Source organism: Gavia stellata, chromosome 10, assembly GCF_030936135.1.
Source record: "Gavia stellata isolate bGavSte3 chromosome 10, bGavSte3.hap2, whole genome shotgun sequence".
In the NCBI taxonomy this organism is placed as follows: Eukaryota; Metazoa; Chordata; class Aves; order Gaviiformes; family Gaviidae; genus Gavia; species Gavia stellata.
Genome location: NC_082603.1, coordinates 21357643 through 21379715, shown reverse-complemented (window position 1 = coordinate 21379715; position 22073 = coordinate 21357643). Strand labels below are relative to the sequence as shown.

Below are 22073 nucleotides of genomic sequence, written 5' to 3'. Positions count from 1 at the left end.
TGTACTTCCCTTTCCCTGTTCATCTTTTTCATAAGCATCTTACATGTGCACAAGTGAAATGAGTGGCTGATTCCTGCTTGCAGGAGGATGTGCTCAGGGGAGCAGGAGCACAGAGGAACTAGAGATTCCCGGGACTTGGGACAGGCCAAGATAACCAGGCTCAAGATGTTAGCAACAGTAAATTAGGAATGCCTTTCTAGTAAGCACAGCTGCTGAGACCTTCCAATGGCACGATCAAGGCAGTTGGTCCCATTTCTAATCTACGAGTTGATGGCAGTATACTGGAGCTCACTAGTTAATGACTGTCTGCAGACAGGAGGCGGATGGCGCTGAACGCCGCGGTGGTGCGCTCAGGCGAGCTCGCTGCAAGTTACAGGGTTGCCTGAGAGGAATGGAAAAGCTACTTTCTCAGTCTCTGACCGGAATGCATGATAAGGCTTGATGTCAGAAAGGGCAAGATTGGGCTCACAGCAATTATGGCAGAGGCATACTGGTTTCCTTGACAACCAGATTGAAGATTCTTTGTGATTTATTATTTACCACTTCAAACTCTCATTTTCTGATTTAATTAGGGAGAGGGATTTCCGTAAGTCCCCTCCCTTCCAAATTTGAATACCCCTGCACTATTGTTATGACCAGCTACACCTATCCCAAATTGATGTGGCTCTAAACCAGCTGCAAATCAGTCTCCACATTTAGCGTTTGGAATTTTAGGCAGGTCACTCAGACAGCAGTTAACTGAAATTCAGTGAATATTAGGTCGGGTGATGACTTGTTAATCTGTGCTTACTAGCAGGGATAATGGACATCTGCACTCACCACCACCCCTTCCACTCTCCCCAACCTCCCCCCCCCCCCCCCCCCCAGTTTTTCAAAGGCAATGGACTGCAACAAGTGATACTTCTCAATTGTCCTTAGAACTATGGGAAAGAGAAAATAGTATCTGCAAGTGCCAGTTTCCCTTGCTTGGGCAATTCACATTATTTTCTCCTTGAAGGCTTTATTAGCCATACGTCAGCCACTGTTGTGTAAGCAAAGAGTGTATTTTGATACTTGGGAGGTTTTTTACTACTACCAGTTGGATAGGTATTTGAAACAGAAATCCTCTCCTAAAATGTGGCTAGAGGTGGGAAGTACAGTTAGTCTGCTCTAACTTCACATGTATTTCAAATATGTCTTTCCCATATTTATAAAGAAGTGATGGAATTGTGATCTACAGGGCCTGTTCTAAATTTAGTAATTCAGAATAGAATTTTGAACACAATAATATATATAATAGAGATTTTTATTCAAATGTCATTGGCAAATCTGTGTCATTATATATCAAGGCTGAAATTGGGTCCTCCAAAGGGCATTTTTTCTTAAAGTACTTTCCTGGGTTGCATATTTTTTATTTCGTATTCCGCACGAGGTGTCTGCTGCATTTAATAAAATAAAATGAAGGTCACAGAAGATGACTAGTTTTCCCATAATGTGTCCCAGTAGATGACTGGAAAAAAGGTAGTGATTGAAATGGGTTCAGGATCCTCCATGCAGACTATATAGAAAATTTGTGTCATTTTTTTAATTATAGGGAGGAATTTTAGTTTTAATTGTGTTTATTTCACTACGTATAGTCTTTCAGCTGTACCACCCCAGTTTTAATTTCAAAAGTTTATACACGTTTTGTCATCTTTACCACAGGGAGTTCCTGCAGTGAGTCAATAGGTGTTGCTCTTACCTTGGTGGGCTGAACTCATTGAGTCAATAAAAAGACTTACAGTGACCTGAATACTCTTGTGTCCAGTCCTAGCTCACTAATGCACCACTGCCCCATTAGGCTGTCGAGGGAAACTGACTGCTGAAGATGCTTCTTTAAAATGGAGTAGTATAATGAAGCTCATTAATGCATTTTTCATTACAACAAGAATATTGAGTGTCCAGGTTAAATTCTAAGGAATCTATTCTGCACTCATTGAGGTTAATGACAAAGCTCCCACTGACATTAGTGATGCAGGATGAGAACTTAATTGGGGTAATTAAGATTCTGCTTACCTAAAATTCCCTATTATTTTCAAGTAGATAAAATATTACAAAATTACTACTATGAAGAGTTGTATAATGTTGGATCTCAACACATCCTTCAAAGATGACAGCATTTCAGTGGGAGATAATACTATTTCTGTATTTTGCATTTGATTCATAAAGTACCCCTGTAAGCTTCTAGAGGCTTGTGTACGTGAAAACCATCGTCGTGAAAAATAGGGTTCTTTTTGGTTTTGGAGTTCATTGTCTTTATTGTGTATTTAAAGATAACATGGGCCATACGTTGCTGAAACCTAGTAAGGATCTGGACTTCAGATTCAGCAGTGGCAGAGACGGAAAAGGCACTGCAGTTCTACCGTGGGATTGTATAAGTTGCAGAGAATAGTTTCATTAAATACAGCTTGCTTTGCGGTAGTGCAGACTTACTAAAATCGCTGTTTGTATCAAAAGAAATGCAGCTTGCTTACTGAGCAGAATAGATAAGATATCCAGCTTTAGTGCCTTCCAGGGCGTCTAAAGCCTCTGTTATAAATGATTATGTCAGGATGCCTAATTTAAATAGTTACCCTAACACCTGCTCATTCCTGCCTCCTTTGGACACCCCTAACCTTCTCCTTCCCTCCTTGACATCCCTGGAAGATTAACAACTCCCTCCTCAATTACGCTGCCATAACGGCTGCTTTGATCATGCTCTGAGCTCGCTCTGGAAATTATCTTGATTAATAAAACTCACCGCTGCAGAAGAAACAACAATGTAAACGGATCGATGAGCGGAGGGACCCCGTGGGTGCGAGCAGAAGCTGGCAGTCGGCCAGGCAAGGCTGGCTTTGCTGCGGCGGGACGGTGAGGAGGTGGCAGCCCTGCGGGACCCGCAGCTGCTGGGCAGCCCCGGTGCTCCCTCCCGACCCCACGGTTAGATCAGGAGCCGTCCCCTCTGACTTGCAGAAGCCATCCGCCTGTTTGTACACCTAAATAATGTATCAAGAGAACACAGCGCTTTCGGTAGGAAAGTGTTATTTTAGGTGGTGTGGAAAAAAGTGGAGCAATCAGATCTTTTATACTTCACAGCTGCCTCCTCCTGAAATACTTGCTTTAGATACGTAGGGAGAGATTTTTTTTTAAAGAAAACTGTGACCTGGTACGGTGAAGCACTATGTAAAATGCATTAATTAGTGAGGAAATTACATTACCTTCCACATCGGTAGTACTGGTGCAGTACTTCTGTCTTGCTGGATATTGAGCTTATACTTGAAAACCTAATCATTTTTTTCCCTCGTCTGGTGGGGAGCTTTCCTAGTCTTTTCCTTTATTATTGGTTGTATTAAGATCAATGAACAACTTTGGAAGCACAGCCTTTCAGCTGTTAGATGTGTGCTTCTAGATAGAAGTAATGAGCAAATACGAAGTTTTCCTTTCTGTCTTGTGTTACAGTGTGTATTCATCCCTTTTGTTACTTTCTAATATAAATAGCATTAATTATGGAACTCCTATCACATAATCATGGAAAATGGTTTACTTTCTGTCTTAGTACTCAGAGATTTCAGGCATCCTGATTTTTCATTTATTTCATTTGAGCACTCATTAGCTGGTTCTCTAAAAGCTGAGAGCATTCTTGCATCCACATTGTGACAGTTGGGGAGGACACACAAATTCCAGGATTAAAAATGAGAATCCAAATTCAGAAGCCCTGAATTCGAGTCCAGGTGAAATTTAGCTATCCTGTCACTTTATTTGCCTTGTCTTTTGTGTTTGTGATAAGGCATATGGATATGCAGTTCCTTTATAGGTGATTAACAGCAGTTTGACAGGGTAGCAGAGACACATATTTCCTTTATTTACTCTGGAAGTGGCACCTCTGTTGCCATTCTTACTCCCTGCTGCCCAGAGAGCATGGTAGAACTCCATATATTCCTTAGGACTTTCAAAATGACCTATTTATTTATAAACAATTAAATAGTTTTCCTTTCTTCATGTATTGCCAGAATGTGCCAGAACCTTATGTTTGTTCTAAAAACTGTATATGGTATATCCCTCTCCTCTCTATAAGAGTCTTTTAGAAATCCACAAGTATTTCCTAAAAGGTAAGGTCAGGAAGAAAGCCTTTCATTCTGACAGGCATTTTCTGAGATTGCTTGCTACTCTTGTCCCATAACTATTTGTGGGAATATTTGAAGTGACGGCGTATTTACCTTAAAGTACATTCATCACATTGCTCTTCTTCTTGTTTTCAAAAGGTATGACTGTTTATTTTGGTTCAGCAGTTTCATCTGCAGGTTCTTGAGCCTTTATGTTTCTTCTTTCTACTCCTGAGTCCTCAGATATGTTTCAGAAGCTATACTGAATGAGAAGGGGGATTGCTGTCCTATTTGCATACTTGCAAGCACTCTTTAAGTGGCTTGCCATCATTAAAATTAACCACATAATTTTTCTGCTTTAAATTATACTGTGACAATTGACTCCACCCCATTTTATTGAAGCAAGAGAGTATATGAACTCTTACATTGTTGCTTGATTTGATTTCTAATGTATATATATTTCTGTTTGTAAACAAGAAAATGCCCCCTTTGTAATTTTACATCTGTGATCTCAAATATTACCATGTGGTAGCAATCGTACAATATTTTTAATTAAATCTGTGCTAATTTTTTAGCAGTAGGTCCGTATTTGGTATTTTAAACTCTGGCACTTGTAGAATAACATTTTCTTTAAAATGAGCCAGTATTATCAGGGTCCAATTTCTACATTTTAGTGAGATTAAATGTTTAGCTTTCTTAAACAGAGTGGGGTATAACCCGTTTAAGAAGGCAATGTACATAGCACACCAAGGGTTATTACTGGCAACCAACATGTCACCTGCAGGAGTGATTTAACTTTCACCAATGCACGTATTCCCAAGGAAATGGTACATCTCTGCATCGCTTCTGTCAGCCTCTGAGGTGACAAGGCTTTGGGTTTCTTACAGATGGGAACAAAAGCGTATTTCTTTTGTCAGCTGTTCACCCCGAATACTGCTGATGGAAGTCGTACCCCCTTTCTTCCTCTTCCCCTGCCCCTCCTCAGTGCATGGTTTCCAATAAAAAATGATTGCGATAACTGGAAATATAAATTGTTGTCAAAATACATTTTTATAGAAAATAAAAGAATATTTATTTTTATTCTGCTACCAGCATCCTGTGCAGAGGAAATAATTCAACGGGAAATCCTGTTGACACGACATTTCTGACACATCAGCCTTTGTGTGTCTTACCTCCCTGTTTCAGAAGTTGTTTCTGATTCAGAAGCTTCTCCTTCCTGACAGGTGGTGTGCTCAGAGAGTTCACAGTTGGTAAACTGGAGATAACCTCCAGGAGGGGGATTTAGAGAGTCCATGGGACTTATTTGCCTTGAGAAATTTTGAAGATGCAATGTATTTAATGGCAAGAAAGAAAAGGGTAGAGTGCTTTCTGCGAGCTGGCAGAGGATCAAATGTGTATGATGTGGAGGGAAAAAGGAAGGAGATTCTTGCAGCCTGAGAACAGACATCTGGCTGGCAAAAGAAAAGAAATATCACTGACAGATGAATACTGTTTCAAACTGGGGTAATTTTAGATCAAGAGGGCAAAGTTTTGCTCTCATGCATACAGCTCCCACTGAAAGGAATGGGAAAGGTGCATGCATATGAGACGAAAATTTGGTTCTAAGTGAGAACTGAACAACGCGCATATTTTTACACTAGATATTTAGACTTTCATGTTTAGATCACATGGTTTCCATCTGCCATATGTAGGTATTGCTAAAGTGCTGCCAGGAACCAGGCTCTGGTTTGGTGACTTTCATTAAAGGAATTAGTGGTTTCTATCCAGTTTCAGTGTGGCTGGATTCAAAGTGCAGAAGCCCATTTTCACAGTTTAGCATTAATTAGCACTCTTGTGGCAGCCTCAGCAGGGAGGTGAAGGATTAAATGGGCATGAAGACCAAACTATCTGTTTTCCCATAGTGGTGATTCCTTCAAAATAGGGTTGAGACTTGATGGAGTAATGCAGGGATGCATGCACGGCTGCTGTCTGGGATGTTCTTGTTCCGGATGATTGAAGGACTGCGGTCTGCAGGTCTGTCAATGTAGCACTCTTTTTTACTCCTGCTATTTTAAAAAAAACAAAACACAAATCCCAACAAAAATACGATCCAAAAACCCCTTTAATTCTGCTACCTTGGAGAGTAATGTTCTCGCCCTCCTGAATGAGGGGTGAGAGCTGTTTAGGAGAATTTAAATGAGATCCTTGCCAGCAGTAGACAGGAAGGATCGACACTGGTACTTAAAAAGGCTGAGATGCTGCTGCTCACTTTAGGTTTTGCTGAATCACTCAACAAGGTGCAGAAAGCAGGTAAGCCCTGACTCTTTTTTTGCTGAAGAGAGCCTCACAGGGATATTTTTGAGAATTGCATGGAGACTGGAAAACGTAAAAGGAAAATTGTAATAAGTTTCAGTGAACCTGGAAGGCAGGACCCGGCCTGGTGTGAATCAGAGGGCGTAACTCAGGCTTCTGTCCTGAATTTCATTAATCAGACATACCGTGCTTTATGTTTATGTACACTGAATATTAAGTATATAATTACAGAAAATTACTTACTCTGTTGTAATTCTGCTGCTCACACTGAATCTTGAAAAATTTGACAAAGATTTTTGAAAATCTGAAATTTTTTAAGACTAAATTGGAATCTAATAAAATGTAGAAATTATTGATAAAAAGCCATCATTAGTTTCTTACTATTTCTAAAAGCTTTTTTTGATAGCCGTTCATATTTCTGTTTTGTAAGAGACAGGCTTCCTGATTTTAGCCAAGTAATTAAAATATGAAACAGTATGTCTGAGAAACTGAAGGCTAGAAACCAGTGTTAAAAATCACCCCTCACAGCTAATTTATTCAATGAAATAGTTGCCTTGCTTCAGTGTAATTTATGTGCACATTTAAATGGTCACATCTGTTCTTAAGGGGTCTCTTTGTTAAAGTTCAAATAATGAACCTACTTTCATGTACCTTGTTTTGAGTTAATCCCATTGTATGAATGAGTTGGAAAAAAAATGAGAAAGATGCCTCTTACAGGAAAGTAGATTTCCTTCACTAAATAATCCTTTTTCTCTAGATGTCCCCTCCATCCAGCATCTTAAATGAAAATAATGAGTATATACTTAAAATGGCAAAGCATACAGCTGTAGGAGAATATTTCTGAAATGATCGCTTCCTGCCTAATTTTACCGCGACTGAACAGTGGGGATTTGTCTGCCGGGCTGCACGCGGGCTGGCTGTGCGCTGGCTGCTGGGTCTCCCTGACAGAAGAGCTGAGTGCTGTGAACTCCAGACCTCTGCGCGGTATCAGCAGCTCTTACTGTGCCAATGTAATCTTTTCATAGACGTGCTTGCCAGAATGACTTTTTTCCTTCAAAGATAGAATTAGAAGGCACAGTTGTCATTTAAATTGCCTCTATCTTTGTAGTAGTTGGTAGTGATCTGTTGACCAGGATTGGATAATTTAAAAGCTGTTTAACAAAATAACATGCTTGTCTGTGTGAAATATAGATGGTGCTGAGAGACTGGGAGAAAAGTCTCCCTTGACAGAGTTCGTGGGATTCTTTAGAAACTGCAGGATGCTGAGGCTTTTCTGTGGAATTATAAAAGCTTTGCGGAGCCCATGTTGAGCATTTGCATGATTTTCAGATGACAAAGTATGTTCAGCTGTCTCTGTGCATCCTCTGTGTGTGCACGTACACACTTCGCTGAGAGAGGGAGAGGATTCTCAGCACAGTTTTCGTCGGGCTTTACATTTGTTGAACATACATTATTGAAATGCTGCCCATGATGCATCATTTCTTCTTGTGTAGAGCTTGAATCATCATGTTGCATGATTTGCTAAAATAAAAGAGATTGTGAAAGAGACAACTGTAAACATTCTGTTTGAAAAGATGTGCTCTTTTCAAAAGACCTTTCTGTTAGAGCCAAATAACACAAGAAGCAATATTTCCTTGCTTGAAGAGACATATATATTTATTTCTGCAAAGATTTGTTTTGGATTCTCAGTTCTTCCAGTATCTGCATTCTTTGAAATAATTTTATATTTCCATGTTGACTTTCTCTGTGCTTTAAGTTTTAATCAAAGGTTCCTTGCTTCTGATGTCGAGGAGTACTGATGTTAGCCTGTTTGCATTCCACTATTTTTTCTCTGTATGGGGTGAACATTCAAATGTGGTGGTGCCTTTTTGCTTTTATCTACCAAACTTAGCACACTCTCTTATTATTGACAGCTCAAAAAGATGGTATGCCAGTGGGCAGGATGCTGTGAATTATTAACTTTTCTTTGCACTCTGACAAATTTAGGTTATCTTTCTAAAGACAAATAATTTCTAACGAAAGAACCAAGACCATAAATAAGGCGTTAGAAACTTATATAAAACAATTCTTAGCCAAATGTGAATTTAATCTATTTCTGAAACACGGTTCTGAGTTACATTTCTTTCATAGGACTTGTATTTTTTCCTTTCATAGACTAAAGTATAAGATGTGATGTTTCATTTAGATTTTTTTCTCAGAGTGTTTTTCTGCATAGATTGATCAACAAAGCATTAAAGAATGTATATTACCACTGAAAATCCCCTCTATCATTTTTTCTTAGAAATGCGATTCTGCAAAAGCAGTTTATTCTGTTACTTCAATAAAGAGCCTGCACTCAACTAATTCGTGAGCAGATAAAACATGCAGGAAACATATGTTTGCCAGGAAGCTTTTCTATAATCAAAATGGTCAGCAGGACAGAAACCATGCTCTTTTTCTCATTAGCTATTCATCTTCTTCAGTTTTTAAAAAAACCACACACACAACACTGATTAAGATACACAAACGCGAATGAATCAGAGACAGCATATGCTGCATTTCGCAATAGACGCTTACTTGAGTTAATGTTTAGGTGGTGCTGGAAGTCCCAGCCCCGGTACCAGAAAGGTCTTTGCAGTCGGGAAGCACTTCGCGTTCCTGGGCTGCAGACAGCAGGAGCGGTGTCATCCATGGCACAGTTTGCCTTGAAGCAATTAGCAGGAAGACGTGGAATGTTGATTTCAACTGCAGGAGGAGAGCCGAAGCACAGAGGGTTTATGCAAGGTACAGTAAGGCAAGCAGCAGGTTGAACACAGGTTGGTTAAAAAATACAGTATCGAAAATATTCATGAGGAATTGCATTGGAGATACAAAGTTGCCAGTGACAACAGTAATTACTGACAGAGCCACATACTTACGTCTAAAACGCTCTGGAATGATGCAGAAGCAGGCAGTAGCATTCAGATGCCGGTCGTTCAAACTTCCATCCTGTGGCAGTGCATCTGTTTATCGGGAATTATCTCCTGAATGTAAATGAATTTCAGTCCTAAGTCATTGCACCTGTTGCCAAGAGGTATTTATTCCAATCACTTGCCTAAAGCGCAGAGAGTTACCGCTTGACATTTTATAGCTCCAAAAAAAGCTGTCGTTTCAAAATCATTTGTTCAGAGAGGAGAAAATGGAGCAAAACAGTTCATTTTACCCTAAGCACTGCTATTTGGCAGCATTCACATTTGCAGGGCACAAAGCTGCAATATTGATTTTTGGCTCACAGGGCCTCCCACTAGTTCTTTCTTCGATTGTCAGGGTTGCAAGATGGATTGAATTACACTTTGCTTGTTGATATGCTTATTTTTTCTTTGTTGACAGGAAAAGATTACAAATAAAGCTTCAGAATAAAGATCACAGCAGCTTTGTTAGTGGACTTTAAATTTATTTATTTTATTCAGTTAAAATACTTTCTGCACCATAGAGATTCCTTAGAGGAATCTCCCCACCTAACGCATGCTGCATTGTTTTGCTTTATTGCTTGCTGCTTTTACAATGTAACACCTACATTGCAATCTCAGGTGTGTCCTCTGTTGCCTGTGAAGTGATCTAACATTGCTCTAGTATTTTGAATGTTTGTCCTAATACAGAAGTTCTCATGGATGCCTGCAGGGGGAAAAATTGCGGGATAAAACACATTCATAGTACTTACAGCAGTTGCCGTAGATGATGAAGTGAGATTTGCAAACAGCTGATCTCTGTAACAAACTGCGGAGGTCTTGTATTTGGATTCAAGGTGTTTCCTAGCTGAAGTGGAGGCTGTGCTGCAGGGTCTGCAGCAAGGGTTCAGTCGTTACTGCAGATGCTTGGCATGGGTTTGTCCGCCCTGGCCCCATAACCATGCATGCGTCTGACCTGCTGCTGCACAGGTGCTGCATGCGTAGCTACCGACACCTCAGTGGCCCCTGCCCCTCCCCACTCTGCCCTTCTGCAGAAATCTCCTTCGGACAGCTGAAGCCGCTGTTCCCCTCCTTGCTTGTTCCCCCTTCGAAACCCAAAAGTGGGGCCGTGCATCCATGTGACAGCAGGTGTGGGGCTCCTGTGGGAGGCAGGGAGAGAGGGAGGGGGCGGCCAGACCCCCAGCCTGGCCATGGCTGTGCCGCGTGCCGGGGAAAGCCCTGCCGAGTGCAGGGTATACAGGCACCATTGCTGCTGGCTGGAGGGATGAGCTTTATGTGGACGGCATTAAATTTGACAGGAGCAGTAGGATGTAGGAATAGCAGTCGCTAGCAGCATTACATTTGGTCCCACCGTGGCTGTCGTGATGGTAATTAATCAAAGGAGCTGCTGTAAGCATGTGTGGTGGGGGCTTTATGCGTACCCCTCTCTGTGCCCATTTCACGCCCTCACTGAGCCGTGAGCAACTTCTGTCTTTGTTGTATTAATTTGCTGCATGGGAGGAACATGTAGGGTGTTAATGTGATGGATTCGTGTTTTAGCTCTTTCCAGCTTTCAGCTCATGATACTTCAGCAAGCCTCTAATAATAGTGTTTGCTGTTGCGCATAGTATGTGCAGCCAAACCGACAGCCAGGAGTGAATTTGAGATGGAGCTGTGGTGCTTTCTACGGCAATGTGGCTTCTTCCCTTATTAACAGATACTGAAACATGCTGGCAGAGGAATGGTGCCCATTTCATGTAGGCTATGTAATGGAAAGGCAGACCTGGTTGCTGTGCTCTGGCCTTCCTCTTCCCCTTGTGCCGGGGTGAATTCCCGCCCAGCCAAGGAGCTGGTCCTCGGAGACCTCATCGGTTCTTCTGCAGTAGAGAGATGTTAGAGTCAGACCGACCCCTCGCATTAGTTTACCACACAAGTCAGGCAAAAGCTGGTGCTGGTGCAAAGGGAGTTAGAGGAGGGGCAGACGGGAGTATGGGCTCCGGCTGCCTGGGAGCCACATCCTGACACTGACGTGATCATTATCAACAGCTCTTTTTTGCAGTCCTAACAGATAATCATCTTCATACACTAGGAGTTTTAATCCACAGATCATTAATTCAGTAGAAAAAGTGACAGCCTCTGGTTCGTGTGAAAATTTACTATCAAGGGGTTATCTCAAGTTGTTCTTGATCTTTTTAGATCCTTGCTTCCATGCCTCTTCTAACGCATCATACTTTTAAAGAAAAGTTTATTTTCTTTGCCTTCAAAACACCGTAGAGCTCCAACTTCCATACTTACTAGCTGCTTCTCTTTGCTGTCACAACTTGCATCTAGCAGCCTGCACTGAAATATTAATGGCCTTGTGCTACTGTATTAGGATGAGTTGTTTTAAAAATAGGAAATATCTGTGATTCTGTTGAAAATTTTGAAAGGATTTACTCTTTTTTAAAGAAATAAGTATTTAACACTATCATGTTACCCAACTTGTCTTCCAAAAGACATTAAGGCACACATTTTGTAAGAAACAGAAATATTCTGTTTAATAGTAATACACTAGCAGTTGTGTACAAGAAAGTACAGTATACAGCTACAGTTGGTTTTTGAAGCAATATATTTTTTGCATAAAGAAATGTCTGTAAAAGGCAAAACATCTGGATGAATATCTGGACCATTGTTTTGTTTCTAAAGCGTTTCATACTGCTTCGTGACTCTTAGAGAAGTTCCCTATTTTTAGGAATTGTCCCATGCAGAAAAACATGTTAAAAATGAGAATTCCCTGAAAGACATATGTAATTTTTGGGAGGGACAGGGAGATTCTACACAGTACACATCTGCAGTTTGCTGTACTGATCATTTATATAGTTGTTCAAAATCTTATCTGTCTGTGGTTTAATTTATGTAAAAGGCACAGTAAGGAGCACTGAAGTTCAACTAGGTAAAGCATCGGCATGTATATCGGATCTGGTAGCACAGACAAGTCCATACTGGGGACGTAAAATAGCTAAGCAAAAGAAACCAACTCTTCCCAGAGAAAGGAACATACAAGTTATGAAAGACTAATGAAGTTGGAACTATGGCTTTGGTATTTTGTTGTTGGGGTTTTTTTTAAAATCACTTCTGCATTTGCAAATCCTCCCTGCTCTGCTGCTTCCCACTTTCAGACATGGCCTGTCTGACTGTGCCTAAAGAGGGGAGGAAAAAGCAGAGAGAAAAGAGGTGGGAACAGGAATGTGCAATGTAGCTGTGCAGACAGGCGCCACTGTCTGCCCTGGCAAGGGTTAGAAGAAGTGAACAGGAATTTCCTCCTTTCCCAGATTAAGGACACAGCAGCAGTGGTGTAGGGATGTGACAGTTTCATGAAAGTAGCTTCACTTAACATGGTACAAGGTCAAACTGTTAAAAGGTGCACTTCCTTTAGCACACTGATCAGAGTTAGTGCCTATGTGACAGAAGAAGAATAGTCCAATGCAATATATCCTTTAGGTTCAATCCTGCTTTTTTTTTCTTTTTTTAGGTTTCAGCCGAGCAGCACTACCGTTTGGTTTGGTTAGGAGGGAGCTCTCCTGCGAAGGCTACTCCATTGACCTCCGGTGTCCGGGAAGCGATGTTATTATGATAGAAAGTGCTAACTATGGACGGACAGATGACAAGATCTGTGATGCTGACCCTTTCCAGATGGAGAACACAGAATGCTTCCTTCCAGACGCCTACAAAATTATGACACAAAGGTAAAAAAATATATATCATTTTGTGGACTAAAGAGGAAAAATGTCTGAATACGATGAAAGGTATATACTGTAGGAAATGCTGAGTTGTAGTTGCCAGTTTGCTATTGTGGTAGTATTATTTCTACCTAGTAATATTAGAAGGAGATAAAAACTACCAGTTGCAAGTAGAGAGGGTTTTTTTAAAATTGCGTGAGCAAAAGTTAAAAAGCAGAAAGGTAACTGCAAGGAGAATGGAACAATGCACTTATTTGGGGATTCCCTGTCTCCTTGTGTTTTAGGTGGTCAAACAGCACTCAAAATGTGTACAAACGGCTGCTGCATTTTTCAGTAACGTCTACATTCCCTGGCAAAGTTACACATTTCCTGTGAATGCCGTAAATCATTGCTGTAGTTCCCACCTGTAAAATGCATCCAGTGGAAAATGCCAGAATGATTAAATGCTAGGATGAATATGTCATTATACATGTGTGTACAGAAGCATATATGCATGTAAGCACAAGCTACATTATGTCTTACTGACAGCAATTGTCATTCAGAGAAGACAATCAGTCAGAAGAGCCAATAAAAGTGGTTTTAGTACAAAAGGTGCATCAGAACTAAAATTCACAGAAATTCTGTGCTACAGGCCGCATATGGGCAGCAGTCACCTAGTACGGACAATTGTGGAAATGTCAGCACAAATCAGTCACTGGCATTGTTACTGGCTTAAACTACAAGGCTGAATAAGTTCAGGATTGGTGGGAAGTTTTCCTCCCACTGCATTTTTCCTAGGGTTAGGAATCTGAACAAAAAGGGCATGGAAATAACCTGGGAGCTTTCTGACGCATGTACACAGATGTGTCAAATGAAACATGCAAGTTGTCCTGCATGCTGCGCTCCGTTCACTGTGTTCTGTTTGAACATGGTAGCACTCAGTAACATATACTCATGTCATAAAAATTATCTTCCATTTTGATTTCCCAATTCACTCAAGTTGTCATGAGTGTGACTCTTACAATTTTTTATCATTTTCATGTGAATACATGAATGTTCTCTACTTTTGTAGTCAAATATTTGGGCTAGATCTCAGGCTTAAATTTCAAATGCTGGAGGTAAATTAAGGATATCAGGCCTTTTATTCTTGTTCTGTGTTCAACCTATGACTTGTTCTGTGATCAGTAAGGGAAAGGCTCCATCGCTGCGCTAGTAAAAAGGCAATATAACTTCTTTAAATCATGTTTGAATTATCTTTTTGTGGTTCTAGTTCGTTGTTGTTAATTAGATCAAGCCAGATTTCCACTGAGACTGCAGCAGCAGTGTCATCATCTTCTAATCTGTCAACTCCCTTTGAAACCACCTTCAATTGCTTTTGTAAATGTAGTGCCTCTCTGTAGACTTCCTTGTTGTGTAAAGTGCATGTTGTGTTTTGATCAAAGTCCTCCTTATGTTCACTGCAAATATACAGATTAAGGTAGTCAGAGACAAATACAGAGGCACAATCTTGCTTAAAGTGACATCAAACTGTTACTGGAAAGCTGAAATTTCAAACCTCCCGTTTCAATTAATCAACTGTAAGTTTATGATAGCAGAGAGTATTTTTGAACTTCCCCCGTCTTCCACTCTTACCCTTTTTTCCACAGATTAAAATGAACTTGTGATCACATGTGTGACATTGGTTCAGAATATCTGTGCTCAGAGAGTTTTTCATTTTTGTTCTTTTTTTTTCCCTAAACAAATGGCAAAGATCATTTGACACTTTGCTTTCTATTTTTGTCTGGCACTTGCAGTAATTTGAATTTGGAAGTTTGCTTTTGTAGTTTTCTTTCTCAGCTTCTGTCACTAGGTAGAAAAGCTGTCTCCTGCCTTGTTTAATCTTTTCTCAAAATTGCTCGATTTGTGCTATATTGCAAGCATAGAAGAACATTGCAAATTCCTTAGGAAATATTGAAAGTTCTTGTATCTCATTTATTTATAACTGCATTGGTGATCATAATTTTTTGTTGTCTAAGGCAAACTGTTGTTTGGTACTCAGCACATGTCCTTGATCTGATATCTGAAAGTATCATATCAGATGTATTTTGATGGCAGCAATTGCATAGAAAAATCTCACCTGAAGGACTATCAGATTCATTGGTTTTCTTTTCTTTTTTTTTAAACTGACTAGAAAAAAACCTATCTGTTAGAACATTTGATCATAGGGAGAACTTTTCTTCCATACCTTTAGAAATAAGCAGCAATAGTTTCTACATTGCTACTTAAAGTCTTACAGTGTTTACTTTTAAGGACTAATGACATGTTTTTATCACTTCAGCCAGTAGTGTTTTTACCACTGCGTTTGACCACTCAATTCAGTTTAGACCTACAGTTCAATGTAGTTCCACGACAATTATTGAATACTCATCATTCATTTGCAACATTACTCCACCGCTTTTGCACAGCAACTACATTTACTGCAGTTACAATGTGAAAACACTAGCTTAATGAGATCAACACTGTGAAATCTGAAGATTGAAAAATAAGATGAGGTTTCCAGTTTAACACAAAGCCATGTAATCACATGCTCTGCTCCCCTTCCAGAGAATTTGAGATACTAGCACACAAAACTTTGCCAGTGTCCACTGATGCGTCAGCTCCTCTTTCTCAGAACAAGCTGCTACTTAATCTTTTCTCCCTCCCTTTTCTTTCTTTTCTGCAGTTCTCAAAAGATTTTTAACTTAATGCTTTCCTAGGAAGCCTGACTAGAACACTAATGACTTCATTGCTTTGCTTTTACCTTTGTAAAGTAGTTATTAAATTTTTAGTCCCTGATTGAAATTACATCCCAATTATTCTAGAATAAAGTCTTTCAGATGTATTTAGATTCCGTGTAAACTTCAGACTGGCACAGTTAAAATTAAAGCTTTGAAGAAAGAGAGTAGACCTTTAGAAAATCCCTCTCCCCTTTCACACTTCTCTGATAATTAATCCCAGCGTTTGCATACAGTCAAGTTTGAGAGATCCTACCACATGCTAAAGTTGAGTATAGAAATAAGCTTATTTCTAGAATATTTGGTGAGGGAGTAGTGTAAGTGAGTGGCAGATGACCCACGTTTCAGGCAGTTAGAGCTCAAAATAGTCAAACTCCTTGGTGCTCTCCTGCCCTTCAGCGGGGACAAATCTCCTCTGTTTCCTCTTCGTTTAAAAAGAAATTACATGAACAGGGAAGCAGAAGATGCAAAGCAGCCTGAGGAAATTGCTCTGGTTGCTCGCTCATGAAGTGTGTTTGTGTGGCTGGAGCCAGAAACTGTCACGAGACTTGGAAGTTGGTGAGGCTAACTAGTCCTGCTTTTTATAGGCACAGCAGAGATTTGCAAATGAACATGATAAAATGTACTTGTGACCTAGTCTTAAGTCCACTTTCATTGTAAGCAGATTGCAGGTGGATTGCGTGAGTTATATTCAAACCGCCCGTGCTTTTATGGGGACTTTCTGCCTCCAGTGTCAACTTTGAAGCCCCGCTCTGCAACTGCAGGTGGATGGGCCATAGGTTTTTGTTAGGACAGGCACTAAGGGTTACATAGATACCACACAGTGTTTGGATTTCTGTTTAATTAGCTTAAAATAATAAAAGTTATTTAAAAGTACTTGTAAATAGATACTTAAAATACATTTCAAAGGCAAAGGCATATTGTGTATGTAATTTTATAGGAACAATAAGCTGCTAAGATGCATCTTTGCATGCTGGGACCTTTCTCTTCTGAATTAAAAACAGGCTTTTTTTAGTAGGAATAATTTTTCCTAGTCCTAAACTTTTTGTTTAGGAAAAGTGCCCAATTATTTTTAAGATTAGACACTGTAACGATCTTTGTGATTCCAGTACAGTGCAATTAGATGGTAATTTTTGCCTGTGTATTTAAATAAATACTTGGGTAGTGTGGCAGATAATAATTTTGAACAATATAATTTTAAATCTTGAGAAATCCAATATTAAAGAAATGTCAGGTCCATTCCAATCTGTACACCTTATTTTTTGAGTAATTTACAGTTATAGCTATTGGTGGGGCTTGTAGAAAATTAACGTTTTGTATTTAAAGAAAATATAGTCTGTTAACTCTGAATCTGTGGAATCCTTTACTTAGATGCAAAATTCAAGCATTTAATGTTGACAGCCAAATTAATGTTAACTTCAGAAAGTAAACGTTGTTTCCCTCCTAATAATGGCTAAAATACCTTGATTTTTTAAATAGGAAGTTCTGATCTGTGTTCTGATACTGAGAGCACAGTTGTGATCATTAAAAAGAGGAGAAATTCAAAATGTTTAAAACTACAGACTTTGCAGACCACATTAAAAAATCTAATCTCACAGTTGGTATATTCAGTGTATTTTTGATCTGCAACAGAAAGAAGGTTACATAAATCCCGCACTGAAATGGCCTTGAAATTCTGTTTTCATCTACAATTTATACTATAATTGTAGCTTTATGTGATCTTTACATCTTCACTGAACATATTTAATCAGTATCATTTTGCTTTTTAAATCTGCACAAACAAAGCAAACCTCATTATAATATGTAAGCATAATTATAAAAATGTTAGGTATACTAGATGAACTTAGGGAACTGTAGTTTTTTGAAATACCCTTCCCTATTAAAACATTGCTGCAGAAAATTTAAAGGATTAAGAGAGGAATAAATCCTCTTCAGCAGTGAGTGTTTTTTCTGTTGCACATATCCAGTCCTATCTATAGCACATGCAATGCATGTACCTTCAATTACCATGTCCATCGTGACACCAGTGAAGAGTTCATGCTTGGGTTTTTGTTACCGTGAACTTTTCTCACACAGTAGTGCTCAACCTGTTATGTCCATCATCTCTCTCTGCAAGACAGCTGTGCTTAAACGGAGGGTCTTCAAAATGTAAGTGAAATGCCTCCTGCCCCACAGAGTGATCACGGGAAAGCTGAAGGAAGCAGCGTAGCCATTCCTTCTCCCGAGACTTTGTTTTTTTCTTAATCCTTCCCAATGGGAGAGTGGGAGAATGGAGATGTTTATTCTTTTCCACCTATTCACATGTCAAAGAAATATGTCATTTTGAAAAATCCTATATATAAATGAGAGTGAGACATTTTTGGAAGAAAACAAAATGAGCTCTCCTCTGAAGAAGACACATCTCTCAAGGCCTCGGTCTTGTTCCTGCTTGTCAGGTCTGCAGAGGAAACATCGTCATACCGTATTAGTGTCCTTTCAAGTGAAAACGAGTTTGGTCTGTTCCATAACGTGAGTGAATAAAGAAGATCTTCCACTGGGCTCCAGACTTGGATGGATAGTGGGTAAATCTCCTGTAACTGATTAATCTCACTCATCGGAGTGAAAAGGTCTAGCCAAAAGCAAACCTCTGCCTTGCTGCTAGAAGGCAAAACCTGCTGGGGGGTCACTGCAGAGCTGAATCCGAGCCTTTACAAGACTTCCATAAAGAAGCATTTAGTGCCTCAAAAATAGCTTCCTCAGACAGGGCCCGTGGTTGATTCTGTGTTTAAGCTGTAGCACGCTTCAGATTTGCATTTCCTAATGTGACTGAGAACAGTTTTCACGGGCAGGGTTTTATCCTCTGCCTTTCACGAATGACTGCGACTGTGGTAAAGGCGCACTTTACTTCGGGGGTCTGCCAGGCTTAGGCAAGGGCTCTGCTGACCCCTGCTGCTATCCTTGCTTTTTCCCTTGCTTTTCCTTCTGCAGATGAAGATTGCCTCCCTTTGCCAAAGGTATTATGTAGTGAAAAGTGTCTCAGAACAAGAGATATACCTTGCTGCCTTCTAGTTTCTGGTCATTAAAAGCTTGCGTATCTGTTCTGTTCGTGTCAGGGAAATACCGGTGTTGATGGCAGGATAGCAGGGGCTGATGTGGGTAAGGTACGCGCTCGGAATTTATGCACATCGGAGTTGCTGTGGTACTGATGCTTATCTCATGTAGAGGTCCTTCTTTTGCTTTGGCATGCCGGCGGTTTCTGTTTCAGCTTGCTGACAACTGCTTCACAAAACATTTACCGTACAAGATTATCAACATTAGATACCTTTTTTTAAGCATCCTTTTTAAATGAAGGCTTCTGCTCATCTGAAACAGACGTAGGTCTTAAAACGGCAGTCACTCCCGTGAGTATTTTGATGTAGCAGAAGCTTAAAATGCTCTTTATTTTTAAACTAAGCTTTTCACAATACCAGGCCGTGGCCCGATTGATTTTTGTTTTGTTTTGTTTTGTTTTCTATGTGTTAATCACAAGACTTCGTTATGACTCAAATGTAAAGAAAAAAGCAGAAATACACAGAGCCTAGGATATTCATGAAGCATGCTGCAGTCCTTGGCTTTATTTCAGAAAAAAATTATAACACCCGTGACTGAGAAGAACCTTATCTGGCATTGTGCATTTTCACTATCATTAATTCTTAACATGAAGTAGTAGGTCTAGTTTACTCATTAAAAATAGGGGGTTTTATTAATGGAGTTTTTCCATCATGGCATTACTTAGTAAATTAAATACAAATCCTCATATTATGAGGTTCTGAGCAGTCAGGTAAAGTGAAATAGTTTTCAGTGGTACTTCATAATGTTTTTGCGGTGTGTTCTGTTACTATTTTCTGCAGAAGAAATTATATGACACGTGCAAGCACACACAACACAGGCGCATTGCTGTAATCACGGTATTGGACAAGCTACAAAGGAAACAACAAAAGGATCATTGATACCAACTAATGACATTTAAAATTTAGATTTAATTTACTTCAAAATGTTTGGATTTATTATTTTACCAGGGTGTAGCTTGATATTTTATTTAGTGTTTTCATATCTTATATTTAAGTTGTTTTCTTTCCTTTATTATTGGCAAAACCAGCATCAAATTCTTCTTAAGTCAGTGTGTATCTTATCTGGTAGGATGGTATATACACATTCAATAACTATACATATGTATACATAATTTTTTAAATATTATATGCTGTTTCTTGTATATTTGAGCATCATATAAAATACATGCTTCAGCCTGCGATTTTCTAGAGGTTTTTTTCCTGCTTTCTGAAATGGGCTTTACTAGGTGTGCATACTGTTTAACCTACAGTTAATCATATACTATATGTTTTGTGTATGTAATTACCTCTCTTGGTAATTTACTAATGTTTTTGAGAACTTGACTGAGACAGCATTGCTTAACCTTCCACATCTTTCAGTTGTATGTTGTATTCTCTTGGATGAATTTGTATGGATTTTATATAGTTTTCGAATTTCTAGTCTAGCCAAGATAACTTCCTGGTTTAGTTGCACTCAGAACTTTATTATTAAAAATTTCTGATTTACTTATATATTACTGTGCCAAATTTAGTTCATATAGAATAATACTGTAATAATTGAAGCCTATTAATTCCTCCCACCCCAATATATACTCTATAATACTTAGCCAAAACAGCTACATTATCTGATAAGTTGATTTAGGACTTCATACATGTGTTCATATAGCCATTTATCTCAACCCTTGCTGAGGAGACCTTTATTAAGCTGTGATGACTGCTGAATATGAAATGTAACCAAGATTATTTTTTTATTCAAATATAATTTAAATATTCATCAAAGAGGAGTTGTGCTTGAAACTGACAGAGACTATTAACATCAAAAAATATAATTAACTGCACTGGGTATCATGAAGCAGAGTTAGCCAAATAGCCGAGAGGTCTAATTGCTCTAGAGTCTGAGAAGCAATAGTTTTATTTTATACTGTTGCTGTGGAATTAATAGTGATGTGGTTTCCTATGTGAGGCAATTAAAATCTGCCTGTTAAGGTTCATTGCATTATAGGAAATACGTTGAATATCACTTAGTAAACAGAACTGACATGGAAAAGGTACATGAAGATGGGCAGAGCAGGGTATAGATCGTAAATTAGTACAGATTAATATGAATTAAATATATGTAAGTAAATTATGAGTACTTTTTAGTGTTAAAAAGTCAGCAGTAGCGATGAAAGTGAAAAGTTTTCATTAGTAACACAAAGGAAATAGAATTTAAAGATTATTACAGTGAAGCTCTTTAATTCAGAGGAAAGCAATAGAAGAGTAACATGGGTTTAAAAATGAAAAAGTAGCTACAGAGTAGTATAGAAATGAGCAGATCTCATATTCTGGAAATTTCCTTCTGCCACAGAATAATCTCCTACTTATAATAAAAAGAACCTTCTGACCTTTGTGGCTCAATTAAGCTTTTTAGTTGAATTCAACAAGAAAAAACTTCTTTATTGAATCCCATAGATTCTGCCTGTGCCCAGGCTATACAGTCTAAAAAAGGGTGGCCATATTCATGGCATTTTGATATTAATGAGGTTTCTGAAATGGAAAAGTTTAAGGATCAAAGATACAAGCAATAACAGTATTTTACAGCATTTCTTTTTTTTCTCTCTCTAATAATAAAATTGCAACTTAATTGCTTAATAAATGAGCCATCATTACTGAAAGACATAGATAATTCCCTGCTTTGCATTTTATTTTCTACATATTGCAGAGCAATAATTAGCAAAAATGCTATGGCCACAAATGAAGAGGTCTTTATGTTTTGTCTTTCATATAACTGAATGAAAAGAGGTTGCCTGTATGTTCTTTAATTTAGTATGATAGTCAACTTCTATGTTTTTTAAGAAGCAATTTTAAAAACTAGTGTCATCCCGGTAAAATAAAATCAAACAAAGAATTCAACTATAATTCCTGTTTTATATAAAGATTGGCTGCCTCTTTCATATATTATTTAGCACGCTTACCCTGTTTATATCAGTGACATGAGTGCGTGCAACTTTCTCAGAAGAGTATTGTCTTTGCCGCTCCACAGCACAGTGCCTTGTACTCCCAGGCTTGCACATGGTGTTAGCAGATCTTTAAAGCACTTCAGCCTAACATTTTATAGGTCATGATGAACTGAGCCTATAAAACAAGTGACTGCAATGAAGTTAATGCAGTCTTAGGAGTGTTACATAGACAACACTCAGTATTCAGTGTATTTTTAGCCTGCTGTAGACATATCAGTGGGGAGGAAGGGTTCTTATCACGTAGAATTTTTCCATGT

The 22073-nt window shown here is 39.0% G+C and overlaps 1 protein-coding gene across 11 annotated transcripts in view; it reads left to right on the top strand.

Annotated features, from left to right (window-relative positions):
* The window catches only part of ADGRL2 (adhesion G protein-coupled receptor L2), a 128291-nt gene that overhangs the window by 43247 nt on the left and 62971 nt on the right, over nucleotides 1–22073 (top strand). For all 11 annotated transcript variants that reach the window (XM_059821981.1, XM_059821980.1, XM_059821978.1 and 8 more), the window contains exon 2: nucleotides 12810–13023. In XM_059821981.1, the coding sequence (XP_059677964.1) occupies nucleotides 12810–13023 (214 nt within the window). The remainder of the gene's footprint in view (nucleotides 1–12809; nucleotides 13024–22073) is intronic.